This window comes from Parus major, chromosome 1A (genome assembly GCF_001522545.3).
Source record: "Parus major isolate Abel chromosome 1A, Parus_major1.1, whole genome shotgun sequence".
NCBI classification, from domain to species: Eukaryota; Metazoa; Chordata; class Aves; order Passeriformes; family Paridae; genus Parus; species Parus major.
The window spans coordinates 56,347,974-56,363,913 of NC_031773.1; the positions used below are offsets into that span (position 1 = coordinate 56,347,974).

The 15,940-nt window shown below is 42.4% G+C and overlaps 1 protein-coding gene across 2 annotated transcripts in view; it reads right to left on the bottom strand.

The window, feature by feature from the left end:
* Positions 1 to 342: 342 nt before the first annotated feature.
* CREB3L2 (cAMP responsive element binding protein 3 like 2) overlaps positions 343 to 15,940 on the bottom strand; it is a 68,876-nt gene continuing 53,278 nt past the window's right edge. Inside the window, exons 5-12 of one of the 2 annotated variants that reach the window (XM_015628665.2) lie at positions 15,297 to 15,475; positions 14,465 to 14,611; positions 12,650 to 12,708; positions 11,470 to 11,538; positions 4,357 to 4,456; positions 3,322 to 3,448; positions 2,411 to 2,636; positions 343 to 1,618 (exon numbers count right to left, since the gene is read on the bottom strand). In XM_015628665.2, coding sequence (XP_015484151.1) covers positions 1,543 to 1,618; positions 2,411 to 2,636; positions 3,322 to 3,448; positions 4,357 to 4,456; positions 11,470 to 11,538; positions 12,650 to 12,708; positions 14,465 to 14,611; positions 15,297 to 15,475 — 983 coding nt within the window. In that variant the 3' untranslated portion in view covers positions 343 to 1,542. Of the gene's footprint in view, positions 1,619 to 2,410; positions 2,637 to 3,321; positions 3,449 to 4,356; positions 4,457 to 11,469; positions 11,539 to 12,649; positions 12,709 to 14,464; positions 14,612 to 15,296; positions 15,479 to 15,940 lie in introns of both variants that reach the window. The other variant, XM_015628664.2, reaches the window with a different exon arrangement.

A 15,940-nucleotide genomic window follows, 5' to 3' on the forward strand; every position in this document is an offset into this window, starting at 1 on the left:
AGAGAGAGAGAGAGAGAGAGAGAGAGAGAGAGAGAGGACACTTGAAGACAACAACAGCACGGGATAAGGAAACAAAGCATGGAGAACAGTACTGGACTGGGATCAGACCAGAATGCTGCTCTTGGCTTTCTCAATGAGCCTGGGCCAGTCACTTCACCTCCCCACGTGCTCATCCCATTCCTCCTTTGCCAGGTCTCCTGCCTACATAACATAATCAGCTGCCCAGAGCAGAGGCTGCCCTGCCACACAGTTAATACAGTACCCCACCACCTCTAGCCATGAGCTGGGCCTATCTGTGCCCAAAGCAGTTAGTCTCAGATCACATCTCTGGAAAAGCAGGTAAGAGGAAAATAAGACACGTGGCTTTATTTTAGGACAATTAAGGGGAGGAAATGGGTGTTCAGTGATGTTTATGTGTCCGACTTCAGGGTTTGCCCAGATCACTTGCAGGGTTAGGAAAGCTCAATTCTCTTCATTGCAACTGCCTGAACAGAATTTTTCGAAGCTAATAAATACTATTTACAACAGTAACAGGAAGATGGCAAGAAAAGGAAAACACAAGACGATCTGAGACTGGGTCTACACAAGAATTTTCATCAACCAGCTAGAAGCCAATAAATTAAATCTATATGGTCCTCTCAGGAGGCACTTCTGGTTTAAGCCTTACATTGATTTAGTTTGTTGGGAAGGAACTGATTTAAGCTAAATAAATTAGCTTAAGCAGACTAAAGGCCATCCATCTAAAATATTGCATAAATGTAACAAAACCTGCTTTCTAAACAGATTTAGTTAAACTAGCATAATTCTCCCACAAAGAGTGTGGTAAGACAGTGACTGATCTTTGTTTAATTTCTCAAGGGACTGCTTCCAATGCACAGAGAAACCTACCATGCTAAATGATGAAGAGACTGGAGGGGAGAAGAGGAAGAGCTAGGGGAGGACAATTCAGCAGCATCATGGACCAGCCCTCTCCTGCCTGTGCTGTGAACTCAGCAGTGCCAGGGCCCTTTCTTGTCCCTACAGAAGCAGGCTGCACATGTGCCTCTCCACCCTCCCAAAAGGCTCAAGTGCTGTAGACCAGTAGGCATGGAGCTGTGGTGAGACTCTAAGCACCATCATGCTGCATCTCCTCTCTCTCTCAATTACCTTCTCCCAAGAAACCTATCACCCACATGCTCCCATTGGTTTCACACAATTCACCCTTCTCCAGAATGTCCTTGTGCTCAGACCAGGCTGTGCAGGCACACACACCCACCAGTCACCAGCACACTGCTGGCATCATCTGCCATCACAATTCAATCCTGCCCCTGCAGTGTTAGACAGGAAAGGGATAAAAGCAGAGACAGGGATTGTGTGCAATGTGAGGAAGGGAGTTAAAAAGACAAGAGATCCCATCTGTAGTCACAGCCTCACCAGTCAATGGCAGAAGTTGAACTCCCTCTCTTTTGTACTTTGGTTCACTGAGGATGACAAGTCAGGGGAACTTTGGTTGAAAATTTGCGGGAAAGAGGGAAGTCAAGAAAAAAAGGCCTTTTTTTATTTTTAAGAGGTGGCATTGACTCTTCTATCTATTTCAATTATCTTCAGTGTTTCATTTCCTTCTAGTTCCGAGTTGACTCTGTAGGGAATAAAAAACCAAAGGTTAACTCTAATAGTAATTTTTCTAAGTACATATCCTGCTTAATTTGGCTAATGCTAAAGAACCATTCAGTATTTACCAGGTAGGTATTGTCAGTTAGCTGAGTCTGGTAACATAGCGAATTATACTGAAGTAGTCATCTCTTTGGTGCCAGGCAACCAAAGGTGCAGCAGAAAGAAGCACACATATTTAAACTAGTGACTTTCTTTCTTTTCAGAGACCTGCAAAACTTACATTTATGCCTAAAAAAACCCCAACAAACCACCACCACCACCAAAAAAAGTCCCTTACATTTATGCTAAAAGTGAGAGAACTCAGTGTAGGAACTTAAATAGTCAGATAATTTTACATGTCTGTCTCTTGAGACTGAGTCCTGCAAACTTTCCACAGTAATGCTTTAGTAAGATGAGAAACTCCAGCTCTTCATGCCCTAACCTCATTGAAATTCCAGTGAGTCACAACCTCACACTTCCATACAACTGCCAAAAGCTTATTCCTTTGGGAAGCACACAAGTGCTTTAAAGAAGTGGGTAAGCCAAACTAACAGGCTTACAGGGGTTAGGCTTCTGGCAGAAGGACCAAGTTTGGTAGCTGTACTAGTACAATTCTGTTGCAACCACTTCTCCAGAGCAACAGTGACTTTGCCTATAGGCTGTCCAGATCAAAACCAAACTCTTACCTCACGCTTCACAGTGCCCAGCACAGCTGAGCTGCCAGGCTCAGCCATGAACAAGAGTGCCACAGAACACAGTGTGACAACCCTGCACTCACCTGTGCTGCTGCAGGCCCAGCAGCACTGATTTTTCTAGCCTTGTCTCGTTGGCTATTGTGAACTGCATGATATCATCCTGCTGTGTCCCTGACACAGCTTCCAGGGAGAGTGTTGTGAACTTGGAGGTGTCTGTTTGCCTGTCACTGCGATCTGCAAAGGAGATCGGGCTTGATGGCTCCTCCAGCTGGTGAGGCTCTTCATAAATTAGTAGACTCCTTGACCTCACTGCATACAAAGACAGAAGGCAAAATGACATGAGCAACAGACAGCTCAGAGAACAGCCCTGGTCATTTCAGGAAATGGAAACTGTTAGGGCAGAGCCAAAGCTCTGCAAAGGCCTTTCCATATTGATTAACTGGCAATTTGATAGCTGAAGAAAGAAACTGCAGGAATGGTCCAGGTAGGGATCAAAAAGCTCTAAATTATTCACAAAACAAGAATGAAATTAAATAGTAACTTTCATAATACATTGGTCCATTATGGTTACATAATACTAACAGTTTCCCTCTCAGTCTTTGGACTCTTTGGTGACATTGGCAAAGAGAACAGCAACTGAAATAATTTGTGCATTTTAACAGTATGAACATTTGCTACCAAGAAGAAACCCTGCTACCTTTCACAGACCACTAACTTTAGTTCTGCAAACAGAGGCAAAAAATTCTTTAAACAGAAGTATCAAGCAGGCTAGTGGGGAAAAGGTTTTGCTCATTTTAATGAAGTCTGCTGCCATCAGTATAGTTTGCAAAGTTATCTTTCTTAGAAAAACACAGGTATATATACATATTAAAAAAAAGCCATTTAAGGAGCAGAACTGCAAGAAGTGCTTGAGAAAGGGGTTAGGAATGGGTGTGGAAAACAAGTGCTTAAGTACAACCAAGCAAAGAGCAGGACTGGAATAGCTGTCACTTACCAATGGAATCTGTGTAGGACTCTGGTGAGGAATGCTGCCTGGGCAACACCATCTTTGTAGCAGAAGGATATGGCCCATAGCTCTGAGAGAAGCTGCCAAAAACTACTGCAAAGCACAGCACCACCATCTGGCAAAGGGAGGATGCAGGAGAGGTGAGTGCACTTGACCCACATGCGCACATCAGAACTGATATTATATCAAAACAAATCATTTGAGGCCACTCTCATCACTACATACCTAGCAAAGGCAGCTGTACAATAACCATTCAGTGTTTTAAAGGGCACATTTCAATGCTGGGGTTCTCTTTCAATGTCTGCACCATTCTGACCAGCTGCCTTATTTCCTCACAAAGTTGAAAAGCAGATAAAGCTGCCATGTGTGTTCTACAGATACTGCTGAGGATTTACAAGGTTATTTCTGCTGCTGGCCCCAGTCTTGCTTCCAAGAGAAAGTGAGATTGGGAGAACAGCTTAGGCCTTGTAAATGATTTCCATCAATTTACAGCACTTTAGATATAAAGGGAACTTGGTAGCTGAGTGTAAGGAGGGAAAAGGAAATGTTTCAGTCTACTCATTTTCTTATCTTGACTACTACTACTGAAATAGGACAGAGGCATATTTACAGCCTCAGTCATATTTTGATTTGGTTGAGCAAGCTTATTTTTATTGGTATCAAAAGCACCGAACCTCAAAGGTCACCCTCATTTTCATTTTACAACCCTAGACACTATTTCCACCATATAATACTGCAGGAATAATCAAGTGGGTAACTTGGAGGAGCACTGCTCTTTCTTCTATCACTGCAGTACCCAACCAAAAGTGCAGGCCCAGTCTCCTCCGGAACTCAGTACCTTCCCACCATCATTAATCTCCATCAGTCACAAGTCTCATCTCCCTCAAAATTGTCAAATCATGAAAAGGAGTTCCCCAAGCTGCAAATTTGCCATTGAGAGGCTTTGCAGAAAAAGAGATGTGCCTTTGAGGAATGGAAAGAGATTCTCATTCCCTTACAATTCCCAGCCTTAGGAACACTCACCATAAGACAGGTCCCTGTTTGTGTGCTAGCTGCCTTACACGAGCGGGACACTTTGCCAGCAACCACGGCTTGGAGTCTCTGCAACTGCTGCAGAAGAGTTCTGGAAAGCAAAGACAACAGACAAGCATCACACACTCTGACCTGCTTGTTGGTTAAATAGATTCTTGTTTCAAATTCCACATGTGGAAATAATACAGCGTTTAGGATAAGCTAGAGAGAGTTAAAGTCTTCTCCTTGAAATTACTAGCAAGGAATGTTTTTAATTTTACATAGTTTTTAGATGTACTAGCACTGGAAATTTCAAGATATTTTGCTTTTCCCTCGGAACAATTACTTCTTTAGTACTTTCATTAAGTTCTTATAAATAAAAATTGTCTTTTCAGTGTTTCTATACAAAATGGCACTTGCTCTAGATGCAAGTGACCAGTTGCATAAATAACCTGACACTATGTCATGAATTCAGCAGGAGCTTTCCCATTATTTTTAAAGATGCAGAATTGAGGTTGTAATTGCTTTAGTTAGTTATCAAAACCTCCAACTGCTCTAGATGGTTATACAGTTGGTTATCAAAACCTTCTTTTCCCCAAAACCTGATGTTTATTGGTTTAGAACACATGCTGGCTGACTTTTAAAGAGGACTTAAAATCAGACAAAGGCACAGCCTTCACTTCTCACATTCATTTAATAAATAAAACACTTTAATGCTATTTATTAAATCTTGCAGAGTTGACAAAAATTGCAGATGCTTCAAGTGGCTACTCTGACTGTGTCATTCAGAGGTCCCAACCACAATGACAATTCTCTTGTGGCTGGAGTCAAGTCCCAGACCAGAAGAGCCTTTCTGACTGGTTGGTTGTTTGTTTTTTGGTTTTTTTTTCCTGCTACAGCATAAATTACTACAGTCAGAATACAAGTAATTTAAATGGGAAATGATCTCAAAGTATGATTGATACACGGTTTCCACAGCAGTTTTTTGGGCAATCTATGAGCAACCCAGATGCCTGTCCTCAACACAAACGTAGAACAATTTTGTACCAAGATGCTAAATTTTCTGTTTGTTTCCAAGTTTACTTTTCACTTCTCCTGTAAGTTTCACAATCTGCTGTGGAGGATACCCCATAGAAACTCCAGACGACAGTTTTGGAGGCTGTTACGTCAAAAGCTAAAGCAAGAAGCAAGGTCAGGATGTCAGAGAAAATAGAAGGAGTATTTTAAGACCAAACTGGCTAAAAGCTAATTGTAGGTCAGATCCAGAGGTGCCTCCACAGCTCAATATACACTGGTCTGCCTATTTTCATAGATTTTTTTTTTTTTTTTAATCATCAATGCTCATTGCTAATTAGGGTTTAATGAATTCAAGGACTTCAGGAATACATTCTGAAATGAGCACAAGGCATTCTCACAGCACAGATTTATCTGGGCCAGCAGATCCTTCTCAACTCGTTAAGAAAGGATATCTTGCATGCTCTTGAGGGCATGGCTTACTCTGCAACTCAGTATTTAAACAACAGAGCGATATACCCAGTGCAATCCTTTATTCAGTAATACAGAGACCACAGGCAAATGAAGAGATGAACAGTGTCCACCACATAAATGAGACCATCCTAATTCCCTGCTCCCTTTGGCAGCTCTCCCCAACCCCTCCTGACATCCACTGCATGGCATGGGCTTCACCAGACTTGTGCACATCGTTTCCTGCCACAGAACACACTGCCCACAGTATTCCCACCATGTGCCACCTGCTTGTGTTAGACAGCAATGCCCTTTCAACCCTGAACTTTCTGTGCTATTTTGGAAGGCTAAATCCTTCCCCCATTTCAGGCCTGACTCACTGAGCTCGATGCAGAACAGCTCTGCAGAGTGAGGAGGAAGGAGCTCTCCTCCTCCTCCTCCTCAGCTCGGGGGCTGGCAGCAGCAGCAGCCTTGAAATGCTGATCATTCTTGCCACTTTTTGTGGAGGCGTCAGTGAGAAAACAGCTAATGGCTGGTGAGGAAATCAACAGAGAAGAGGCAATTCTCCTCATTTTGCTCATCTCTGCCTTTTCATGCTCAATTTAAAAAACCTGTTGGGCAGAGGGGGCCCAGAGAGCTGATTACAAAACAGTCTCTTTGAAAAGTACGATTAGGCAGGTATTCTGAGGAAGATTCATCCCCCACCTTATTTACCAAATACCTTCACATAAAATGTCTTTCTTCCCCAAGCAGTTTATCTCTTTGAGCAGAGCTACTGTTTTCTTCTCAACAGACAAGGACTCCGTGTTTGGAGCTGACAGGATACAGGTGCATTTGCAAACTGTGAGCAGGAACCGAGGCAAGAACAAGAAACAAGTTTCATCAGATGACATCAGTTTATCCTGCCACTGCCAAAATGAGACACTCCTTGGTGCTTTTACTCTCTCTTTGAATCTGGAATGGTGGAAGATTCTGAGGTCAAAAGATTCCCATGCAAAAGCTTGTGACTGGACAGCTGCTTGGGTGATCTGGACCAGGAGAGGCAAAAGGAGCAGATCTCTGCCCTGCAGAACAGGGACTTTCCTGAACTATGATGCTCCCTCTAAATAGCAGTACAAAGGCCACAAATGCTTTCAGTGGCATGCACTGCCTATGGCTAAGTCCTAACAGGCGAAAATGCAATCCCAAGACAGCATGCTAAGGGGGTTTGTACCCACAGGGATTATTTTCACTGTGTCTGACACATTTCCTAGGGATATTCAATTAGAGGGTCAATTCCGTAGGAGGTGTGAGCATGCTTTCACGCTTTTCCCTGCCAATGGAAGCACCTCACAGGAAAGCTGTAAAGTGACTGAAGATTCCTGCACTTCCCTACACATAATGCCAGTAAACTTGCTCTGTGATGTCTTGGTTCTGGTGCACATTCACATATATTCATCTTCAGAAGAGGCCTTTTCACTACAAAAGTATGGACCAAATCAAGCCTTCCCTTCTGCTTGCAGAGATACTTTAATTAAGGAGAGAAAACTTGTCACTACAGAAGCACCTGGGAGACTTCCTCAAGTCAGTATTTCTGTTTAAAATCCAACATAGATTCAAACAAACAAAAGAACAAACAAACAAACAAGACATCTTCTAGTGGACACCAAACACTTAGTCAAAAGTTTCTAGAGGATTGCTCCTATTGTGTGAGGAACAAAACCTAATTCTGATAAGGAGAGAGAAAAATTATTCTGTAACTCTACACAGAGATTTCTTCTCTGCCCATCCCATTTGTAGGAAAGGGAACAAATCCCAAACTAAGGTTTTAACTAAAAGACCATTTAAATCCACAATTTTCCCTCATTTAAATTACAAATAAAATCTTCATCAATTTTTCATGAAAGGTATTGCAGCATGAAAACAAATGTCCTGCTGGTCTGAAATTAAGGAGCTACTCAGGGCTGCCAAGGTTTGTCAAATATTGTCATTGTGGCCTGAAATTAAGTGCAAGATATCTCACTGCAACTTAAACTAGATTCTTTACTTCTTGAAAATTATTGGGTAAAATGACTTTACCAGTCTCAAATGAAAGAACAGCCAGGCAAATCAGTGAAGTCTGGAAGCTTTGGCGCTAATAAACCCTTGGTGGGTCAGACTGATGTGCAACTTGCTCTTTAGATAACTGGGAGCTGGAGAAATGGAAGGATATCCCATTTTTATTTACAAGGCATTGCCTTTAAGGTGCTTGTTAGTGCAGATCTAGACAGCTGGCTACTGTTATTCCATGGGAGTAACTCTGGCAGCCACTTGCATTCATTGTCCATGTGTGACACTCTCAAACACACATGCACCGGATCCTAGGCCTATCATTTCTCCAGGAAAAGTGATCATCAGATACTCACAAATACAGACTCAACAAAAGTGAGAAGCAAAATCACTTCTCAACACATCACACCCAGAATCAGATGTTTCAAACTTGTCTTTAAGCCCAAACAGAGCTGGCTCCCAGGTAGACAATGCTGGTGTCAGAGAATGTTTGCAACCCTCTGGATCACTGGCAGTTTCTGCCTTTGGTCTCAGTGCCAAAATGTGAGTGGGTCAAGCCTTCTTGGTGACTGGGATAAATCAGTTCACTACCCAGAGCCAGCTTCTTCTCACACCCTTTGCTTTCTAAGAGAGCAGTTCTCCCACATGTTTAGATGCTACTCAAACCAAGGCTCACTTGTGGTTATAAGACAAAACAGATAAGCATGTAATAATATGCTTCCTTAGTTTTGAGAAAACTGCCTAGGAAGGGACTTGGATGGGTTTCTTTTAAGGGATTGAGTCACACGAATTAGGAGAGGTAACATATGCTAGTGTTCTAACACTAAAGCTGACAAAAATGCTGCACTCACCCACTCAGTAATGAGAATTAAAAACTCTAGCATCTTGATCCCCAGCCTCCTGCCTTGTCTTTCAAGATGTGTGAATGCCTAGGGAGATGCTCGTGGATGCAATGACCACACTTGCACCTTTGACATTACATCTTTTCAGACTCAGATTTTCAGGCTAAGGCTTGCTTTCAAGAAGAATCTTCTCTATTTTTTCACGTTACCGAGAGTAGTGAAGGAACACTTTTATCAGAAAAAAAATTCTAGTGTTTGCATGGTTTGGAGACAGATTTTGAAATGCAAGCAGGGTTCCCCTGAAGTCTTAGGTATGTATCTATGCTAACTTTTTCTGTATAGAGTTTAACATGCTCTTAAAATCTGATTGCATATACTGAAAGGAAAATGCTATTCAATAGCTGCATGCTTTGGAAATTGCCCTTCAGTTCCTCTCAATCCAGTTAGACTACACAAACATGATACTGACTGACAGCAATACATGCTCATCAACTTTTAGGTAAGCAGCTATAGCCCAATTTTTCAACAAGGTAAAAATCCAACTCTCTCTACATCTACACTTGAATGCGTCGTTTTAACATGTAATCATAGCTCTTATTTTTCTGTAATCTTCCACTCTCACAATCTTTCACAATGGGAGAACAGCTCTGATGTTTGTAGATCTAATTTTAGATATGTTCAGTAATGTCTTCATTTTTTTACTGAAATGAGCACTCAAAGTTACAGCTGAAGTCAACTAGGGCTCTGCTTTGGGCATATTAAATAAGATACATGTGTGCATAACTGTGCTAGGTACATTGAGAAATAAAGTCCTAAACATATAAATTCGGGCATCTGACACACCAAACTGACACTAAATAATTTTGACCACCACTGCTCTGAACTTAGATTCCTGACTGTATGTAGGAAATGAAAGTTCCAGCTATAGGATGCTGTGAAGACAAGTTCTGAAACATGTGAACAGTTTATGGATGTCGTGCCAAGGCTCTGTGCAAATACCAGTGAAAAAATGAGACAAGTTGAATTCACTGGATGTGGATAATGTACATTAAACCAGGGCCTGGAACTATTCTCTTTGTACAAGCTGCACAATTATACAGTAAATAGGAAAAGCATCTTTTTGGATATAAGGTGGAAAACTCTACAATATGATATGTTACAAAACTGATGTTTGATGAAAGCAGGCACTTTAAGAAATTTCTCAGTACTTCACATGTAAGCCATAGCAGATTTTAGACACAGCTGATATCTAAATAGCCAAAACAGCACTGCCATGAATTACAAGAATTTCTGTGCAGAAGGACGAACATCTGCTTCTCTGCATGAGATTACAGAGCAATATCAATGCTACTGCAGAGGGAAGAAAACAATGCAACTCATCCCACACGGCCAAAGTATGAAGGATTTGGAGATAATATCACCTACCTTTGAATTAAAATATTTTAGAGCATTTAGTATGAAAGAATTAAGATAATCAAATAATAGTTAAGATGCTAAAGGTCCTTTCTGAAAGGATGGACAACACCAACAAAGCTGTTCTCATGAGTGCACCCTCAACAGCTCAGAGATGAAAGCAGCTGGCAAAATTTATCTTAACAGGGGAGAACAACTCCAGGGTTGACAACATGTTGTCCCCAAAGGGATAATCTACAGCTGAACCTTTTCTTAAGAGAAGTTGGCTTCAGTACCTTCTGGGACACATTCTGGGTGAGACATCCCTACTCCACAGCTACAGAACAGTTCCTGGTTCTTTTATGTTAAGCCCTGGAGGACGATATAAGAGGCACAGAAATGGCTTGGCTCTCTTCAAGCAAGCAGCAGATGCCTTTTTGCATGAGCAGTGTGTGGGAGACACTCTCCAGCAAGTCACAGTACTACAGGGTCTGGCTTCATGAAATTAGAGATTGGAACCAGAGATTAGAAACAACACATGCCACTCAATTAGCAATGCACTGGCTGCCAGATCAGCTCTAGGGCCATTTTCCATGATTGTGGGTCTTATCTTCAAAACCCAGCCTCCTCCCACACTTCAGTGTCACCATCATGTTCCTCCATAACATTCAAACACCACTGCAAACGCCTCTAACTGCAAAGTGGCAGGAGTGGGCTCATCTAGTATCTACTCACTGGAATTTGCCACACTGAACATAAACCAGAATTGACACTGCACACTCTCAAGCTAACATCCAATTAAAAGCTTAGTTATTCAACATTTTCTGCCATGTGTCCTTTAAAAAAGCCACTGAGTCACCCATTTCTTCAGAAATGAAGAAGGAAGAGGGTGATTTTCCCCTACAAGTGAAGGAAATTCTGAGGTGTGAGATAGTTAGAAGGGTGCACAATAATTGCAACGACATCTAGTAGTGCATAAGGAACTAATAATGACTCGTGAGTTTCAGCACTGTCATTTCTCTAAGGGTCATGTCTCAGGTTAAGGCTTCCTGGCAAAATTTCACTAAATAAAGGCAATTAGGAGAGCTGGACTGTAGTGGTTTTTTGTTTCGTATAACTAATTACATTCCCCTGAGCAGTGGAAAAACTCAGAAAAGAGTGCTAAAAGGTTTCTCAAGCACACCACAGGTGGGGAGGCAGTTTAAGACATGACATCAAAACCTCCATGCTTTACATCCCACTGCAGTCACAATAACTCGGCTTCCACTTCTTTCTCTGACTTGAACCCCATCAGACACAGCTACTGCTCACATTTCAATTCATCTCTTAACCTCCAGATCTTCACTTTTCATGGTAATAGCCTGCTGCCAAGTGCTGTTTGATGATCTTCATACCTTACCTGTTAGTGTTCTCCAGGACCTCAACCTTCTTACGCAGCTCACTGTTTTCATTTGAGCAGGTCTCAACTCTGGAGACAGCACAGTGAGAGAAATATAAAAACATCAGTTATTTATTCAAGTGATTGTAAAACAAGCCAAACTTGCTTTCACTGAGAGCTCTGTGATCTTGCCTACATTTAAGGAAACATTACACCAATGAACTTCAGTTGTAATATTTGATCACACTTCATAGTGTGAAACACATAGCAAAAGTTGCATTAGCTGTTTGGCAAATGCCACGCTTCTGAAATCAGAGGCTCAAATTTCAGGTTTATGAGGGTTAATAACCCACAAGATTAAAGACAGTGCTCAAGACTGTCCCAAGATACTACCCATTTCCAAACCATCCCTGGAAATCCCCAAACTAAAGGAGATTGTCATACAAGATGTAAGAGGACCAAGTAAAATATGTGACTCCTAAGAAGACAAACAGGACCATCCTGAACAGCTTCAAGAATTAAAATGGGAAAAGGAAATAGCCTTGATATCTGGTATGCATGAGGTGGAATTTCACAAGAGTAACTCTGAGGAAGCGAGACAGAGCTATAAAGAGACAAGAAAAAAATGGAAATTACATCAGGGATATAACCAAAGATGGTACAAGGGTTTTAACAGAACCATCTGGTGAATTGCATAAGAGTAATACTAGAATATTCATCTCCTGGAAGAAAGATTAATTTGGGATATAAATCACTAACTGGGGGTTTGGCTCCTGCTTGCTAAGGGAAGTTGATGGGTCACATGCTATTTTCCCGAGTCCTGCTTATTTTCCCAGGCAGTCCTGACTCACCCACTTCCTATTTCTGTTTTCATCTGCGCTAGAAGACAGAATATACTCACTCTGGATCCATCTTTCCCTGAACACTGCCTGTCCTCTAGGCCAACACAGCTGCCTGAGGCGAAGGCCAATACAGCTGGGTCTTGCCTAATTTAAGGTGAGAAGTGTTTGTTAACGACCTGCTGCAGGCAGGCACAGTCCTGACCCCGACAAGAGGAGCAAAGCCTTTTCTCAGTCACTGCCACGAGATGGCAGCTGGCACTCTGTGCATGGAACTGTCCCAGCAGCCACAGCTGGATCACTTCCCAGTCCCACAAACTAGTGCTATTGGCCTGCTTGAAACAGGAAGGGGGCTGGCTTACTTTTTTTCCAGACTGTCCATGTATTCTTTCTTTTTTCTTCTACTTTCCTGGGCAGAGATCTAAGGAAAAAGGAGGGAAAACACCAAATATTTGCATAGAAAACAAAAGCATCAGAGACAAATTAATAAACTGCTAAAAAGCCACAGTATTATTAGATTCAAGCCTCTGTCTTGTTCTCATTTCTATTCCTGGCAAGCAAAGCACTGACTTGATCTATTTCCACATTCTGAAGCAAGGCTCCTCCTTTCAATCACACAAAAAAGATCATCCCTTGCTAATCTTAAAAAGTAAATCAGATTCATCTGGAGAGAATATCCATGGACAAACACCAAAAGCTGATCCCAGGACGATGTCATGCATCTGGGAGAGGAAAAGCCCATGAATATACTGGAAAGCAGCTTTGCAGACAAGGACATGGGGTCCTGATGAACAAGTCAAACATCTGTCAGCAGTGTGCCCCTGTTGGAAAAGCAGCCAACCAAGTGTGGGTCTGCATCAATGAGACTGTAGCTAGCAGGTCCAGGAGTGGCTCTTCCCACTCTGTTCAGTGGCTCAAAGCCACAGCTGAGTACAGCAGTGCAGTCCATGGCTCAGAAATAAATCCTCTGGATGTACAGAAGCAGACCCAGAGGCAGATCTCTGCTATAATAAGCATGCCAGAGCACATGACATTTCAGGAAAGGCAGAAAAAGCTGGGCTTGTTCAGACTGAAGAAGAGAAAGCCAAGGAGGGAATCCTATTGCTGTCTTCAGCTATCTCATGCAACAAAGATGATGTCTGAGCTCTCAGAGGCACACAGCAAAATGGCAAGAGGCATCAAATACAAGCTGCAGCAAAGGAAATTCCAATTACATATTAGGGATTCTATTTATTTGTTTTTACCACAAGAGTGGCCTAAAATGGGAACACAGTGCCCAGAGATACAGGGGACTCATCACCCTTTGGGGCAGTATAACAGGACTGGACAAGACCCTGAGCAACCTACTTTAAGCTGACCCTGCCTTCCAGGCCAGGGCTTTGACCAAAGGACCTCCAGATTTCTCCTCAATATAAATGACTCTGATTCTATGTAAGTAGTACATGAAAAGCACAAGATCACTTCAGAAAATTTAGAAAAAATACATTACTAGACCAAATTTCAATTTAATGTGTCCAAATTTACACTTCTATCTGCAAAACCAATTTCAATTTAATGTGTCCAAATTTACACCTCTATCTGCAAAACCATTAGCAGATTATTAGCAGAATATAGTAACCACCAAAGATGTGGTAAAATCCTCTAAAACAAGTGAGCTGGCCAGGCCTGAAAAAAATTTCATTCTTCCCTATCCCCATGTCAGAAGGGAAAAAAAAAAAAAAAAAAGAAAAGGACTTGTAGGGCATTTGACATCTTTGGTACCAACTGTACAATGTATTCAGTGAATTCAATGATCAGAAGACTGGTGCACTGAAATACACATCATATTTTAAAACAGGAAACAGAAAAGAACACCTTCCTCACCAAGCAAATACAGAACTCCTTGCCTACCATAAGGGTAGGATTGTACTGATTTTTAAACGGAGCCAAGCCACAGCAACTTGATACCCTGCATGCTAAATACTCTATTGTTAAAGGGGTCAGGTAAATACCTACTCCGAGGCACACTCACACTGACAGACAATTTGATGGATGTGTTTAGGAACAAAGAAAAGCACTTTGTTAAAAGACAACTTAGAGCATTCAACAGTACCACAGACCATTACTGCAGAATTCTGCAGCATTTTTTAAAATGAAGGACAAGTAGGAACTACCCAGCAAAGCTAGCTAACATTTACCTTGTTTTTTATTTTCCTGCGGATTTTCTTTAGAACTTTCTCCTCTGCTTTTGTCAGGGGCAGTTTGGTAGGGATTGGGTAACCCTCTGCAATCAACGTCCTCTTCTCTTCCTCTGTCAGGATGAGGGGGCCAGTCCCCTGTAATTTCTTCGAGGGTCATAGAAATGAAATAAAAGAAAATAGTAAGTGCATAGTCCTAGAAGAAAAGGTTGTTAGGGAGGAGAGGCAGCAGGTCTCCCACTTCGGAGAGGACCAGAACAGGCTCCTGCAAATGGGAGTGTGTGGAAAACCTTTCAGCTAACTTCCATTCAGAGTTCCAAACTTTGGGACAGGATTCCCTCTAAACAGTTGTTCTTGGCCCAGCTCTGTACACACTGAAGCCAACAGTAAAACTGCCTTTGGCTCTCACAGGGAAAGAGACATGTGAGGAACACTACTGAAAATCCCTCCCTGAAGATCACCACCTGCTAATGACAGCACAAGAGGACAGATGCAGATCTACCCAAGACAGGTCAACCCAGCAGGGCTGGGCCCCAGGGCAAAACACAGTCCATGATGGGATAAACCTGATAACACCAGTGAACTCTGTCTCAGCTTAAAGGAGAGGCACATGCTGTTCCCTGTGGGAACAGAACAGACCAGTGAGCGAGAATTACTGGATCTGCAGTTTTGACCAGAGATGGATTCATCGAAACAATAACAGAAAGTTAGCAAATCTCTGTCAAAACCAGTAATTAAAAAAGTTTAAAAAAACCGAAAAAACAAAAACCCCACCAACCAACCAAAAAACAACCCACAGAGATAAATGGTGGAGAAAGCCAGCTCAACTTACATGTGGTGCAGTCAGGAGAGGGGAATTGGAGAGCACTGAAGCTGTGCGTGACGCAACCTTAGCTGTGGCCTGGAGCTGGACTGGGCTGGAAGGAGGGAGTGATCGAGCTGGGCTCTGCCCTCCTTCAGAGTCACTGCCATGGCTGCTCGGAGGGGTGGGAGGCAAATGCAGGGGATCCACTGCTAAATGGCACGAGAGACAGAAAGTAACACAGGGGTTTAGGGTGTCGATTTAAATTGCCACTACAGCCGCCGCCACCACCACACAGTTGCCAAGACTCGGAGTGTCTGCGAAAAAATGGATCAAGCAAAAGTGGCAACTTGGAAGAGGTTGGGAGCATGCAGGTCTCCAAAGAAGGAATGAAATGCAGCAGCTATCTTTAGGTTTGACAGACAAAACAGGGCTCTGTGCATATGCTCCAGTCACTTCTACCTACACTTCAGCTCCTTCTTCAAATGCTTTGAGGTTCATGTATAATGTAAAGTACAAGCTCCCTGTTCCTGGGAAACCACATTAACAGAGGGACTCTGAGCCAGCATACTTTCTCTCCAAAAACAATAGTATTTCCTAACTTTGCCGTGGATTAAAGAATTTGCCAGTATTTGCAAGGGAAGGGATGACATCCAAGGAGTTACATGATCAGG